The 17,047-nt window shown below is 33.9% G+C and overlaps 2 protein-coding genes and 1 long non-coding RNA gene across 3 annotated transcripts; all 3 read right to left on the bottom strand.

Annotated features, from left to right (window-relative positions):
• Positions 1–253: 253 nt before the first annotated feature.
• On the bottom strand, positions 254–1,828 carry LOC145144555 (uncharacterized). The gene has a single exon (XM_079074877.1). It carries the CDS (start codon positions 1,747–1,749, stop codon positions 763–765), a length of 987 nt encoding a protein of 328 aa, XP_078931003.1. The 5' UTR covers positions 1,750–1,828; the 3' UTR covers positions 254–762.
• A 2,128-nt stretch (positions 1,829–3,956) lies between these two features.
• LOC145144571 (uncharacterized) lies at positions 3,957–4,770 on the bottom strand. The gene is made up of 2 exons (XR_013725588.1): positions 4,383–4,770; positions 3,957–4,279 (listed from the first exon to the last, which is right to left on the bottom strand). It is a non-coding gene; the product is annotated as an uncharacterized LOC145144571 (long non-coding RNA).
• A 1,579-nt stretch (positions 4,771–6,349) lies between these two features.
• On the bottom strand, positions 6,350–9,446 carry LOC145144539 (RNA methyltransferase family protein). The gene is made up of 9 exons (XM_079074875.1): positions 8,954–9,446; positions 8,377–8,619; positions 8,138–8,299; positions 7,894–8,003; positions 7,710–7,818; positions 7,364–7,635; positions 7,122–7,288; positions 6,738–6,868; positions 6,350–6,643 (listed from the first exon to the last, which is right to left on the bottom strand). The coding sequence occupies exons 1-9, from the start codon at positions 9,380–9,382 to the stop codon at positions 6,536–6,538; spliced, it is 1,731 nt and encodes a 576-aa protein (XP_078931001.1). The 5' UTR covers positions 9,383–9,446; the 3' UTR covers positions 6,350–6,535.
• Between the last annotated feature and the right edge of the window lie 7,601 nt (positions 9,447–17,047).

Genomic DNA, 17,047 nt, shown 5'->3' on the forward strand with positions numbered 1-17,047 from the left:
ATATATGTCAAATACGTGTCATATAATTTATATTAACAAAACATAATGGTTAAACACATCAACATATCTGTTACAACCCAAACCATGTTGATTGCAAAGTTAGAATAAGTTTGGGATCCAATCCCAATATTCCCACCAATTCATAAGAAACTTGATCATTTAGCTTATGTAAAAAAATGTTTATTTTGTGATAGTCATTAGGCAAATGACCACATTGGTGAATATCCCTAACAACAAGGGTTAATTCAGTAAATAACGAGTACAATAATTATGTTCATAAAGTACAATCTTAAAATACAAATGATGTATACAATTATTAGCAAAAATTGCAAATAACAATAAAAATATGTTTTGGTTTTTATCATCCATATATGCTGATTTGATGATCATTAGGTTGGCTCTTGGTGTTAACTCTTAAGTCTTAAGTGTTAACTAACTAGCTAGGGTTTCTTTATATTTCTTTGGTTGGTTAGGTACAAGTTTTTATGCATATAAAGTGGGAAAAAGTAGAGGGTACAACCATTAAAGCATGAGCCTTATTGTTTCTGCTCATAGGACTTGTACAAGTTGCATTGATGGTTGTACCATTCTGCACTACCAGCATTCGCTTATGCTGATCATGATGAATTAGGATACAAGTTTACACGATAAGATGGAAAATGGTTTTCTAGTAAAAGGTACAACCATTAAAGCATGATGAATGATTGGACTTGTACCACTTGCATTGATGGTTGTACTATTCTGCACTACCTGTATTTTTTCTCATTCTGGAGGTGGACTAAGGTACAAGTTTTCATGAGGAAATGGAAAACGGAGTTGCATGGAAAATGCGTTTTGATAAGGGGAAGGTATACCCATTGAAGGGTGAGTAATGATTGGACTTATACTATTTGCAGTGATTGTTGTACTATTCTGCCCTACCTGTTCCAATGCTTTCACTTGTGACCTCAAGAACTTGAGATAATTTGCTGCTTCATCAAGCATGGACGCTGTGTCCATTTTGTTTCCACCAGGAACCAGTTTTTGCAATGCCCTAATTCTTTCACTCACCCTTTCCCGTCGCTGCCTTGCCGCCACCGTCTGTGGGTCACTTGATATCCTCACATTCTTTCTTTTTGGTTTATCCACCACCGTCTCCGCCGTGAAACTCACCGGCCTGAACGCTGCTTCTCTGTATATCATCTCCTTCATCTGCGCAATCGCCTCCATATCAGTTTCCGATGAATTTCCCGGTTGCTGGAAGTTGATATTCGACGATGTGGGTCGACCCACATTCGATCTGGATCTTTTAGGTTTTGGTACATCCACGCCACAGATCGGCAGTTTTCCGGATGTGCATTGAGAAATAGCACCATCGTCCGTGACGGAATCACCGGACGACACGCCACTCACGTTATTATTTCCAGTGACAATGTTGTCACGCCATAAACTCTTGCCATCTGAGAAAATCTCATCTGATGCGTCTGTACTGCCATTCGTGCCGGAAAGTAAGCATTCTATAGACGTGGCTGTAGCTATCGCCGTGGTAGTAGGATTGGCAGTTGTTGAGATGGAAATCTCATTCTTGATCTCTTTCAAGCTATTACTGGACGCCAAATCAGCTGCCATGGCTTCATCACCCCAATCCGTAGGTGCTAACTGATCATGGATTTGATTTAAGAACAAACTTTCTGAATCAAAATTGAAGCTTTGTTCTTCATGATTATCATGGTCATGTGGGTTGTACCACGAAAATGGCAAATCATCCATGATTCCTTAAACTTAATCTAATTTCAGCAACTGAACTAACAAACAGAAAGACCAAGCAAGAAGAGATGAAATTTGATTTTTGATTGCCTTTGACAAAATGAGGTACCTTCTTTGTGTTAACTTATATATATATATATATATATATATATATATATATATATATATATATATATATATATATATATATGGAAAAGTGAATATATGGCTGTCATGTATGTAATATTAGGTATAGAACCATCTAAATTGACTTCATTTTGATTAAAATACACAATTTTCTTTCACAGTTAGCTTTTTCCTATTGTTTTTGAACTCATATTATTTTATATTTTGTAATTCATCCCTAATATCTATGTATTTCGAATGTGCTTTTTTATTAGACATCTAGTTGAAGCTTCGTAACTTCCTCCGACACCTACCTTATGTATACTTGCATTGTTTTATGTGATGGATTATGGGAAGAGGTTTATCGGGTTTTTAATGAACATTTTCAATCTTTCACTATAGTTTTCTCTAATAAATTTTCAATATACCGAACTACATGTAGTTGATAAAATATTCTTATAAACGGTTTGCGATGCAAAAGTAAACTTATAAAACTCCATAAAAAAATATATACAAAGCCTAATATAAGCTCTAATAGAGGATACAAGAAATATAGTAGATATATTTGATTGAATTTTGTTAAAATTATGTAGTTTTTTATGGTTCTATACCTAATCTTAGGTACATAACAGCCACATATTCCCCATGCCCATATATATATATATATATATATATATATATATATATATATATATATATATATATATATATATGTGCCCGCGCAAAGCAGCGGTGATAAATAACTCTTTTGGCGAATAATTGTGTTTATACCTTATATTTTTTTAAAACTATCATTTTGTTCCAAATTAAATTTCTTAATAACCTTCTTTGGTTAGAGTCTTAAAATTTTTGGCAAGTATTAATGATATTTATGCATAATTGATTTGTACAAAAAACTTTGTAACTTATAACTCTTAAAACTAATATGCTTTATAATATAGTATAAGATATATATATATATATATATATATATATATATATATATATATATATATATATATATATATATTGTGTGTGTGTTTTTGTAAGCATACGCATTGGCGCACGCACAGAGAGAGAGGGGGAAGTACAACAAAAGTATAGTTGGAAACAAAAACTGATCAAGTTGAAAGATAGGGTTTCAAAGAGATAAGGTCCCAAACCAATAGCTTTTGGCTCTTTAGGTTTAATAAATTTATATATTTTCTTTTCTTTATTATTGAAAATAGTAATTAATAAGATAAATTTTCATGGTTGGTCCCCTAATGTTTAGCTTTTATTGCACATTTCCTCCAATTATGAGAATTCCTGCAAATTTGGTCCATATTTCAAACTAAATTAGCATCTTTCTTCCAGCTATCAAGTATCAGTTTCTAGTTTCCTGTAACTTGCTAAACATATAGTAATGACGTGAAAGAATTCGTAATTTAAAACAAACAGTCAAAATTTTGGTATTTTTTTATTATTAATTTGTTATTTTTGGGGGTTCTGAAATATCCAACCCACATGCAACCCATGACTACAGCTCAATGAATGAATGGGTTTCCATTTGAAATTTTCTAAGATTGTTCTTGAGTCTTCATCGTCAACTCTCTTTTTTGTTTTCTTTCCATTTATTAATTTTTATAAAGGACAAATAAAACTTTGTTTGTACTCCACTTTCATTCACATTTTCGAATATGCATCCTTAAAACTATCAAGCAATTTAAATGTAGAATAAATGTATTTGTAGCAATATTTGTTTACGGAATGTATTTTCAAATTTGACTGACATATATTTTCATGTGCACTTTATATTTGTAAAAAGTAGAATTTTTAAACATGTCTATTCTTTTTGTATATTTATACACGAAACAATCAATAATTACGTCAACTACCCAACTCGGTTTTATGAAAGGTTGGTAAAACTTTCAATACATCCAAGCTTTCATTTCAACTTTTCTTCATCATACATAGTTTTTAGATAGAGTTGAAGCTTTTATCTGGATGAATGATCAATCGAGAGTTTGAACTTTATCTAGCGGGATTTATTTGATTTGTTTATCATTTTAATTGTAATAACCAAATAATTACATCCAAAACATATATTAAAACAACAATTGATACACAAAGGACAAAAGTGTGGATTGAACAAAATAATGAAGCTGGTCGTCACCAAGGTACAATTTTTGAATCTTACAAGTTACAACAACGGTTATTAACTAGCTTATTATCATCCGGCGACACACGTAAAGTGAATGTGTTCCAGACACGTGGCTTAAATATATTGGTTTAATTTACATAACCAAATTGATTTGGAACATTACACGTGGCTTAAACATATTGGTTTAATTCGAAAGTGTTTTATGACTTGAACAAGCACACTCGCGTCATGGGCCATACTAAAAAGGCCCCAACGTCTATGTAGATATCTAGAGTCATTTCGTCGAACACCTTGTCTACAATATCACTAACAAGGAAAGAGAACGACAAAAATAATGAACAAAGGGATTTACAACAGAGTTTCCATAAGGAAACAGCTCACAGTTATCAGTTCCATGTATCTACGATACCTGTGAGTTTGCTAGCTCTCGTCATTGTAGGGGACCGGATTGAAAGTTGAAAACCCGCCTTATCCTGTTTCAGAATAATTAGTATTCAGTCACCATCGCAACAAGTTTTCATCCACACGGAGAGTTCTGGAAGTAGCAGAGAGCCCCATACGTACAGATGCTATACTCAAAGGATTTGGAAACCAATGATTCAGTGTGTGGTACTGTCGTCCATGAATGCAAGATTGACCTTTTCTTTATTATCCGGACAATAAAACGAATGCAGAGACAGCTGTTTACTTGTTAGGAGGATATATGTTCCAATTCGAAATGAGTTTCTCGTGGGAGATGTGTTGGCCGTTGGGCGGTGCCTCTAAACTATAAATATTAGTAAAATTTTAAATCAACATATAAGATAAACGGAGTAGTATTATAGTTTGGGGGTGTTTGAAATTGTTTATTTGAAATAATAATCGATTTATTGTCATTTGAAGCGGTTAATAAGTTATTGTAACCATTAAGTGTTTCATATGAAAATATTAAAAACATTTATTGGTTGAATAATGAGTTTTGTATAGGTTTTTTTTATTGATTGTTTATTTAAAATAATTTAGGTTTTCTGCGAATATGTTTATACGGTGTCAAACGTAATTTTAAAAAATATATATATATATATATATATATATATATATATATATATATATATATATATATATATATATATATATTCGGCAAAACATAATAAGCTAATTATTAATTTTTAATGTTTGGAATTGTTTCTAAGAATGATTTTGAAACGTTGGATTAAAACAATCAACAATTCTAATTAGAATATAAACCATGTCTTATTCATAAATAGATCGTTTTATTTTAAAAAGTTTTTGATTATTGTCATAATCGTTGATTATACATGCATATGTAAAGAAAAAAAAATCACAAAGGTTTTATTAGTATACAAGTAACAAAATTCATGGTATCATTTAAGTATTAGGAACCTACCAATAATAAAATTCAATTACAAAAAAGATTGAGATACCTACATAAAATAAATCTAAAGATTATTATTTAATAACAACTAACCCCTTCTAAAACCCATGTTTTAAAACTCAAGTTGATCCAGTCCGTCAAGCCGGTTGGATCACGATTGAATCGGCCATGTTCACCTTAAAACCTGATTGAATTGTTGGTCCGGTTGTTATTATTATTATTTCTTTAATGTTTGTGTGGATCTCCTTAATTTTACTGATTATTTTTTTTTATTAAATTTTAATATGGTTTAAAAAAGTTCTATTGATTCAAATTTAGGATTACGATCTAGAATTTTTTTTTTCTTTGATGTCGATGGTTGATCTTCCATTGTAAAATTGATATGCATTTCATGCTTATTTGATATTAAATTTGTTTGTTACATCTGGTTAGAAGTTTTATATTGTAATGCTGCTCGACAATTATATTCTTCTTTTTCCATAATTTTTTTTATACAGTTTCATATAAGCAAACAAATGACAAAGATTCATTATACTTACACAAATACCCGTTAGACCTAAGGCCTACTATATGTCATTTTTATGCGTATTACTTTATTTCCACCTTTTAATAATCAGATGGTTTTAGCATTATTCTACTTTCTCTTTTTGTATATCATTCATTTAAGAGGTGATGTTTATTTGATGTGTAGAAATGTTTCACTCAAAACACCACAAGCACCTAGACATCTAGTCGTTTAGGCCAATCCTAGATCGGAAAAAAAAAAAACAAAACATTTTTTTAATGTATGTAAGTACGTATAGAATTGGGTTGATCCATGACCCGGTCGTGGGTCAACTGAAAAACCGGGTTTTAAAACGTTACTAAAACCCTCTATTCACCACTTGTTTATGAAAAAGGTAATCGATGATTTTATTTGTGTATAAGGAACAAAATTCATGGTATCATTTGAGTATTAGGAACCTAATTAATAATCAAAATCACAAACAGGCTCTGCCAAATACCATCAAGTACTCAGATTTTCAGGTTTCAATAGGCTCTAAGTTTTCCCAGCCATTCAACTACGAGCTGGTGCATGTGTTTTTTTGTTTATAAATTACAATGTATAATTAAAAACATAACAGAACTTGTGGATGAAAACCATATATCAGAAGTAGATTTATAATTGAGAAAGAGGTCAGAATGAATCAACGAAGCTCAAGCAAACAGACACATTCTATATGAGGAGTGTGAGGAAACATGTCGACAGGTTGTATGCTTTTTAATGTATAACATCCGTTCAATTTTTGCTCCACCTGTTAAATAAATGAAAAGACGGTTATACCCCTCAAATAATTCATAACCGTGCCAAGTAAGTTTATTATTATTGTAAAAGTGGGGGGTACTCACCGAACCATGACAAAGATAGTCAAGATCACGTGCACATGTGGCAGGGTTACATGATACATACACAATCTTTGGTGCCTTGAGCTTTAACAACAACTTAATCAAGTTATTATGCATCCCTGGCCTATTGGGATCTGCATATAAACATCAAACATGGGTCATCAAAAAACTTTTTCATTTTTCCACAATGGTTAAATGCAAGAAATAGCAACATACTTTTTCATTTTTTTTTTCTACTGCATCATTGTAGTATGAAAAATTTAGCCAATTACAGCAATGTCATCAAAATAGGAAACATTTTCAGTGCTGTAATTGGATAAATTTCTCAAAGTATAATGCCTTAATAAGAAAAATATCAAAAGTACAATGTAGTAGTAGAAAACAAACCTGATATGACAATATCTGGTTTTGGGAAATCATTCCCAAAACTTTCACTAACTTTATTAAGATCCCCTTGGATAAATGTGGCATTGTGTAGACCATTTAACTTAGCATTCCGACGAGCATCGGATACAGCTTCAGCAACTACTTCATAACCATACACATGTTTTACCCTGAAATAACAAATCCAAATTTTTATTTAAAAAAAAACATATTTAATAATGAGATAGCAGGATAAGTGAGTATACTTTTTGGCTAGTGTGAGCCCGATTGTCCCGGTCCCACAAAAGAGATCTAGAACTATTTCTGAACCATCTCCTTTTAAATCAGCACAATCTTCTACCAACTTGTAAAGAATTTCAGCCTGATGTGCATTTGTTTGGAAGAAAGAGTTTGCTGAAATTTCAAATGATAATCCTCTTAACATTTCAGTGATAGTAGCTTTCCCATATAGAGTGTACTCTTGCTCTCCCACAGATGTGTTCCCAACTGCTGTGTTTACATTGTTCATGATGCTTACCTTTAACAAATATATACAATTATAAGTTTCTTTACAAAAAGTAATAAAAAGTATGTGATAAATTTGCATAATACCACTTCTGGGAAAACTGATAGTTTGTCAACAAGAGGCTTTAGAAGCTCTGGTTTGTAGGAAGATGTCACAAAATTAACCATAAGTTGAGGGAGTTTAGTGTCAACATCTCTGTGAAAAGTTATGGAGTTGTAATTGATGTATTAATTAAGTAATAATTTTATAAGAATATGAAGGGAGTGGTACCTTCCACTTCTTATCATGAGGTGCTTCATAAATCCATCATGAGAGTGGCAATCATATGGTGAGAGTCCAAGTTCATGATTCCTCCAACAATCTTGAACAGCTGCAAGAACCTATACATCAGAAATGCAACTTAAAAGGAAGCATGCTATCATCTTCATATTTCATAATTACCAAAGATGATTTTTTTTCTAATTTTATCCATTATTAATTATTGATAGTGGTTTCAGAATCCTAAGTACATTACCTTATTTGCAGGTTCACTTTGTAAAAAGCACTTGTCGACATTTAACACTTTATCAAAGAAACCAGGAGCATGTAATCCTAAAGCATAGACATTAGCATCTTCACTTCTCTCAAGCAATTGCTCTTTGGGAAGCCATCTTTTGGGACCAAAGGAAAATTCCATCTGATAGGTAGAGATTTGGATTTAAGCAAGAAGAAAGAGACACAAAACAGATACATAAAAATGTGGGATTTACTGACCTTGTTTCTGTAGTGGAACTGCATATCACAAGGAACAATGGGCTTCATCATGTTATTAAAATCTGGGTCTTTATAAGAGAATTTTCCAACATGTACCACTAAATCTCGAACTTGTTCTTCCTTAGCTCTGACCTGGGCCTCATATAGAAGGTTTTGTGTCCTGCAACCTCCACAATGCAAAGCATATTCACATGGTGCTTCCACCATATCTGTATGAGGACTTAGAGTCTTCACTTTAGTCACCTGCAATTCTAACAAGGCCATACAACATCATTTCCATGGCCATAAACGTTTATACAAAAGCCTAGCCAATCATCTATAGGCTTGTAAGGTCAAAGTTCTATGTAGCATTTTGTCAAACACCTGGTACCTGAAAAACTCGCTAACTATCGTTTCTAAAGGGTGGGTATGTTGTCATTGCAGAAATACGATTCAGTTTCACCTACAACGTCCTAGCAAGGTTGATTTTCTGCTAATGCAATAACGCAAGGAAGAACTACACCAGCCCTAACTAAATGCAGAAGTAGCCAAATGATAGCTAGTTTGAAGGATGTAGAGTAAGAGAAAGCTAACGAACCTCGGCGTAATTGTTCTTTTTGCGTGTAACTCGACCGACAAAGCGTTCACCAGGAAGAGCGCGATCGCACATGACTACATAACCAGTTTCTTCCACCTTACACAGACCTTTTCCTTTAAAAGCTAAAGACTCGCACACAAGTTCCAAGGTCTCGCCTCGCTTGGGGAAAAAAGGCTTAGCTTTTTTGTTCTTATTTCTGTTATCTGGTTCTTCAATGGTGATGGATAATGTGCCTGTATTCAATTTGGGTTCCTCCGAATCTTCATTTGAAGAAGAGGATACATTAGAAGAAACAGCAACAGGTAAACTCATGGAAGAGGAAGAACGATAAAGGTATAGAGACGGTGGAGGCGACGTAGGAAGAGTTGAACGGAACTTGTTAAGCAGGGGAAGCTGCCGGAGGCCGAAATTTGGCATAATCGCCGCCATTGCACACCGTTATCCACCGGGAAAAAAAAACGGCGGCACTAAACCTGAGCGTTACTTTTGGTAAGGATAGGGGTCAACTATTAAAAAAAAAAAAAAAAAAAAAAACTATATTAGTTTCGGCGCAATTTTTATGATTTAGTAAATTTTAATTTTATTTTCTGAAAAAAAAATATAAAAATCTTTATAGTTTTGTGATTTTATTAACACCGGACGTTTTAGAAATAAAATTATTGTTATTACCGACAGCGGTACGTCGATAATCACTCTTTCATTTTCGGTCATTGGATGATCTCAACTTTCAATCTTGTCCGCTCTAATTCTTTATGTACAGGTTTTTGACGGTGCTCTTCTTCAATTCACATCTCCACATTCTTCTCTATGTCTCTCTTGCACAATCGATTCTTTGCTATTGTTAATCGGAGGTTACTTCCTCAGTCGATCACTTTTCAACCGTAAGCTCTCACGACTCCTTCAACTTCCCCACTACAATCGATCGTTTGTCTCAAAAACCATCGCTCCCCAGTCCCACCACGATCTCCCCCTTGCCCTCTTCTATAAATACCAAGGGAAACTAGTGAACAATTGAAAAGAGAGAATGATTCCTTCTATTATTATGACAATTTGAGAAAGATGGAGCTCTCTTCCCACAATTTTCGGTGAGTTTTTTGTATGTCGTTCTAATTTCAGTTGTGTTTCATTGAATTTCGGCTTGTAGTTTGTGAATTATCAAATGTTTATGGAAACTTTGATTATGATTTCGTGATTTCATAAGATGAAATGTTGTAGATGGCTAAAAAGTGTGCGATTGTAGTATTATTTCTTCTACTATGCTAATTAGGTTCTGTAAATTACACTATCGGGAACCAGATTGTGACGATTGATGATATGTAGATTGTGGCTTCGTGATTAGTATATATTATGTGTATTGTTTGAATATAACCATTAGTATAAATCATACCGACTAGCCTCTTCATCCCCACGATCGGTTTTATTCTCTACGATCCTGCTTCTTCAACTCCTCCCTAGGTTTTTTGTATCGATGCTTACACTCCACGTTCTTTACAACTAGCCATGTTTCACCTATGAAAGACTAATTTCGTCTGAAATTAAAGATGAAGCAGATGTTCAGTCCCTCAATCTAGGATTTTTATTTCGTCAAATGTAAAGAAAATTTGCTTCGAAAGAAAATCAGAAACAACAAGCATAAGGTACACTTATAAATTGCTTATGTTTCAAAATAAATATAAGAACTTGGTTTATGTGATCTGTAACACCCTGTTTTAAGTCGTTTATTAATTCGGGACGTTACAAGTTGGTATCAGAGCCTTGGTTTGAGGGATCCGGACACACTCTCGGGTGTGACTGAACTCAAACTGAGGAATTGGTAATCTTTTGAAAGAAAACGATTTTCTAAATAGAAAGATTTTTATAAAGAAAAATGGGGTGTGATTCGTGCAATCAGCCGAGCTCAAGTAAGTGATTTCTAAAATACCTATGCGTGTTGATATGTTATATGATATGAACGTTTACATGCTAGCATAAGGCTAAGGATTTTTTCAGGAAATGCATGATAGGTTTGTCTGAGCCTAGAAAGAATTGGATGCTATTCTAGATTTGGAATTTGTATTGATAGAAGTTATCGCTAAGTTTATGCTTTAAAAATTCTATACAGTTAGGATCATATAGCCCTAGAATGATTGATTTAGCCTTATTTCTTGGTCCTTGTCTGGTTGTGGTCCTAGGGTAGAGTCTTTCATTCGACAGTCTATTTGATCTTGTATTGTGTATAATTTGCATGCATAAGGCAACCTGCACTTTTAGTAGAAGTTCCTAGCATGGTAGTAGCGAGCGCTCTGAGATGTCATTTGATTGGTTATAGCTAGGAGTGTTACTTCACAAATGTTGCTTACTTTCCGCTTTGTGGGACCCTCATTGATGTGAGTTAACTATTAAGTGAATACGTTAAGTCACATGTTGCAAAGGTTAAATAATCTCATAGTGATGGATTTGGCTCTATTGCGCAGCTCTCGTTTGAGTCTAACCGTTGTAGGGCTGAGTCTTTTACTCGAAGGATTATCTAATGTGACAACCCTGAGAAATTTCGTCACTAGTCGCCATTAGGAAATCATTGGAAAACAAATGTAATAGAAAGCATTGTAATATTCTATTTTTAAGATAATAAGAATCAAACATGCTTTTACATTTATTTGCTAAAAATCGTCCATTAGGCTCTAAAAATCAGCGATCAAATAGTTGTGACGTTTTCCAATTCGGTTAACATACTTGGATAGTACTCGTTAACGAGATCTTAAGGGTATAAGATTCGTAAAAATCCGCCTCTGAAGGAGAGAGTTATGGATTTTATAAAAATAGAAATCAACCGCGTAGTTAAAATTAATTACGTCGAAACGGTACTTAGAGATTGGTTAAGTTTTGACTAAAAGTGCAAAAAGGAGTTTCGTAGTACTCCTCGAAATATAAACTATAGGAAAAAGGTTGTCAAAAACGGGATCCATATGAGTAAGTTATTGTCACACCCCAAAACCGAAACGGCGGAAACGTTCGGGGGTGGAGGACGTCATGTTTAGTATCACAAGACATGCATCATAGTAATCAAAGTAATAAACAACCATTTCATTATAAAGAAAGTGTTTACAAAGTATGTGGTTCACACAACATAGACTACAAAGTAAATAACAAAACAAGACATGAAACTATTATGCTCCATCTTCTGAATCCCAGTGCGCGTACCTGTCTACTAGTTACCTGATAATACAAGTTATTTTGAAAGCGTAGATCAGCATTTAAGCTGGTGAATTCATAAGATTTTAGTGATGTAAGTAAGTTGAAAGTTCTTTTAGAAAAGTTTGTCTGTTCCTCCAAAAAATCCTATATTTCCTGCTTTGATGAAAGATAAGTAAAAATGACTATACAATCCTTTTTATGAGTACTAAATAGATACAAGTTATATAAAACCCAGAGTAAACAAACAATCGATTGTGTGTATCTGCCCTAAGCCCACAACCAAACAAGGAACAGAAAATGAGGCGGAAGGCACACATCCCATTGTTTGTTGGATCTGTTGGATTAGTGTCTAAGTCCATAACTATTTTGGTATGTACTTGACCCGATTATGAGCATGGTCCTTTTGGGTTGCCTTCACCATAGCAATATGTAGGATGAATTAAAGAGAGAAAGGTTTAATTATGATTTATTAATATATTATGAGAATAATATATTAAAGGAGAAATCATATTGGTTAATTAATATTAGTCAAGAATTAATAAAGAATTAATTCTATGGCTAAAAGAGATTAATTAAACTTGGGGGACTGGAATTGTAATTATAGGATAATTGCAATTGGGCTATGGATCACCTTGGAATAATAGGTTGGACGAATTCTATGGGGAAGCCCATTAGAAATCGTCCAAGGCATGTTCCAGAAGGGGTTCATGGGCTGCTTAGGGCTTAAGCAATCAAATTAGGGTTTCCTTGTTAGATAACCCTAATTGTCTACCTATTTAAAGAACCCTTGAGACCCAAAAACATGGCTATGTGTTCCTTTAGGGTTTCCAGCCGTTTTTGGTGCCTCCTCTCTCCTCCCTCTTCATCCAAGTTGTTTAGTGGTGTTTGTGACTCCATTAGAGGTGCAACACTTGAGGCACTAAGCTTTCTGAAGCCAAGGAATTGATTGTTATTGCTACATAACAATCAAGGTAAGATCTAAACCCTAGTTTATATGTTAATTTGATTAGTTGTGTGCTAGATCTAGGGTTTATAAGTCTTGGAAGTTTATTGCATGTTCAAAGTAGAAAAACTAGATCCAAGCAATTAGGGTTGCATGAACACCATAGGATTGATGTTATGCTCAAAACCCATCAGTGGTATCAGAGACTAGGTCGTTTTTCTATTGAATAGATGCATAATTGAACTGCCAAAGACCTGAAAATCGAAATTTCTTGCTGTCTGCCTGATGAACTCGCCGAGTTGCTCTTAGAACTCGACGAGTAGCTTGAACTCGACGAGTTCCAAAGAGGACTCGACGAGTTGGCTGTTCAGTTGCCGGGTTTTTCGAATTTTTTTGGTCAGATTTTGATATGGATAATTACCAAAACTCGTTTTTATTGCCTAAAATCGATTTTTTATGTTTGGAATGATTATCCTTATCAAAATTGATGGATTTGGTTAAATATGGATAATATAGGATTATTATAAGATAAATATTTGACCTAGTAAGTTTGAAAAGTTTTAATTTACACCCTTTAGGTTTTATAGTTTAAATTTGAACTTAATAGTTTTGTTTTTGAAATTTAAATAGTTAAACCCTGATGTTTTGAAAAGTTTCAAAACTTGTCCTCAAGTTTTGGAATTTAAATTTTTGGATTAAAAGTTAATTTTGAAAGATTTAAATTCTAAACCATAATGTTTTGAAAAGTTCAAAACTTGCCCTCAAGTTTTGGAATTTAAAATTTAATTAAAAGTTATTTTTGAAATAGTAAATTCTAAAACCCTCGTATTTTGAAAAAATTCAAATTACACCCTTATGGTTTTGTTAATTAATTAAAGTGTATAATTAAAAGAGAGTTAATAAATCCATAAAGTTTTGGTTTACATTTAATTAAATTAAAAGTATAATTTATTGGATTAAACCACCTAGTATTTTAAAAGTGTAAAATACACCCTATATTATATATAACATTAAAAGTCTAATATTATATATATGTATGAGTAAACAGTCAGTCTTACCGTTAGTAGGCCTCATTCACGAAGCTGGTCTATAAGGGGTGTTTAAGGAAATTGCCTGTAAAATGGCGATTGAATGGGTATCCACTCTTACCCACCGCACTCTTGACTAGTGGAGGGTCGTTAGCCGAACGGGTAGGATAGGACGAAACCTTCCATTATAAGTATAATGAAGTACAAAGTAACTAAATGTTTTACAAATTCCCAAATCATAGTTACTTTAGGCAAAATGTGAAATTGTATGCTAATCCATGGAATTACACTTCGTACCCTTGTCGAAACGTTAGTGGAGCGTGTGTGGTTAACCGACACACTAATTTGGGTTTGGCATTGGTGGCGAAGGGTGGCTCGATGTTTATCATAGATCAATGGAGCGTGTGTGGCTAACCGGCACATTGATTAGGTGATAGTAGCAATTGGGTGCACCACGTGATTCGTATGGTTATTCACACCTTGTTTGTGATCCTCGGTATCACAGTCACAAATAGAAGGGCATAATCGAGATTAAACATGCCATTGAAAAGTTCAATGAATCTCAAAAGATCTAGGAGTTTCAATTCATTTAAAACTTAAATTTTCTTCTTCGTTTTTCATGGTGGAAATTGGTAAATCGTCATTTACCTACCTTCAAATATTCTGCAACTAGATTACGGCATCCCTCTTCTAGGTTGTAGAGTATTTTGTTGGATCCTAGCCTTGATGTTTCATTTGGGTGTTACATCAAGGACTCTTATCAACTAACTTGAATTTTCTCCCGTTTTGTAGATGTCTAAATCTTACAATGGTCTTCCCAAGTCCCTTGGAACAAGCTTTCCAAATGAAGATGACGTTCCACGATACGATCAAGGAAATGAGAGTCATGCTTCACTTCCTCCACCCCCTCCAATTAATCTCCCTAACCCACAAGTTCAAAGGCTTGAAAATTTCAAGCTCACTCAAGGCCTTTTGGCAAGTAAACACGAAGATGGAAAACCTGTGTGTGCACACATCTTAGAGATGAAGTCACACATTGATAGGTTAAGGATGATGGGTGTCGATATCTCAGAAATGTTGGCTGTTGACTGGGTTCTTCAGTCACTTCCTGAATCATATAGTGAGTTCGTTAGAGAGTACTATATGATGGACCATGACGTGACCCTCATTGATTTGACCTATTTGCTTATAGCTGCTGAATCATAAATGATTTGGCGTGCTGATCAAGCAAATTTGTCTGGCAAATCAAACTCCCAAACTTCAATGGACATTGAAAATGGTGACATTGGAAATCCAGAAAAGGTAAATTCTGAGATAGTTCCTTGTGCCATTCCAAAAGAGTCCATCTGCTTCTACTGCCAAGAGAAGGGGCATTGGAGACGAAGCTGCCCTGATTACCTGAGAGATCTAAGAGATGGGAGAGTCAAGACGTATGGCTCTACTTCAGGTAAAATCCATTAACTAACTCTATAAGTTCCTATTTTTTGATTCTTAATACATGATGTGATAAGATTACATTTTGATGTTTTGCAGGATCGAAGAAAAGAAAGGAAACTTAAGGAAGAAGCGTGCTGAATCTGATCACGAAGAAATGGATTTCGATCACATGGATTCAAAGATCGGATTTTTGAGCTACTACTTTAGAGTTAGGGTAGATTTCTAAGAAATATGTAATAGCATAGTTTTTCAGTTGAATTGCATTGTAAGGACAAAGTTTTTCCGCAATAAAATAAAATTTGTTTTTTTTTGTCTTATTTATTTATCCTTGCAATGGCATGTATGAAAAACTGATGTTTGAATGTTTCTTCTATTAGCAATAATGGATTTGATTCTTAATTGTGTTATTTGTGGAAATGTCGAGAATTTACCAAATAGGGAGAGTTTCTCATCACCCAAGTTTCAATTGGACAGAAACTTGGAATCATGCAAACTGCATTGTGTGATGAATGAGAAACTTCATATTTGAAAAATTAGACTAATTCCTTGACAAAGTGTCAAGTGAATGACTAAGAGATCGAGTACACTAGGTTGTGCGTCGATCAAGTCCACCACAAGAGTAATAAAGATATTCGTCATGATTTACTAAAGTTTAGTAAATATGGTTATACTTATAAGATTGAGTATAATTCTAAGTTGATTGAAAGAGTTTCAATCAATAGTAGAACGAATAAGAAGAATCTAGTAGGCTGAAAGATAAAAGTTTCTCTATTCTAAGAAGAAGGAAGAGTAACTTTTATTGTGTTTTATGATAGGTCTTAATGATTAAGAACCATGTCTCAATTGATCCTCTAAGTGAGTCTTAGTGTAATTGCATGTCTAAGAAGAGGAATCGAGAATTGTAGAAATGGTTAAATCAAGAAGTCAATCATACTTCGTTCCAATATCAAGTCTTAAAGTCTAAGATTGTGACTTGAGTGACAAGTCTTAAGAAGGTTTATGACACTCATCAAATGTGGAATTTGGAAAAGTTTTCATATTCTTGCACATTTGAAATTGGTAAGTTGTGATGTCTTGGATAAGTCAAAGACCAACTAAGACCAATTGTGTGAAGTGTTAAGCTTGATAAGAAGCTACAATAACTCTTGAATTTTTGTTTGTCAAGAAATGTTTCTTGACAAGAGAACCTTATATGTCAAGGAGTCAGTGGGAGTCTTAATGGTCTTGAAAAGGTTCAAGAATAAATCAAGAATAAACCTAATTGATCATCACTAGCGCATGACTTGAGGTTTGTAACCTATCGTGGATGACATAATTTTGTTTTCTGCACCATTCCAGTTGAGTTAATTGTGCATGTGAGTTCTATGAGTTCTCATTTGAATGCATAAAGACAAAGCACCTTGATCAATGGAAAGTACATTGATATGAAAGGGTGAGTTGCTTGGAAGACATGGTGGGCATTCATGTTACCATGAGGCACGAAATCGAGATTGAGCACGTTCGGTCCATATG

Source organism: Lactuca virosa, chromosome 1 (genome assembly GCF_052849685.1).
Source record: "Lactuca virosa cultivar CGN04683 chromosome 1, Lactuca_virosa_CGN04683_v6, whole genome shotgun sequence".
NCBI lineage: Eukaryota > Viridiplantae > Streptophyta > Magnoliopsida > Asterales > Asteraceae > Lactuca > Lactuca virosa.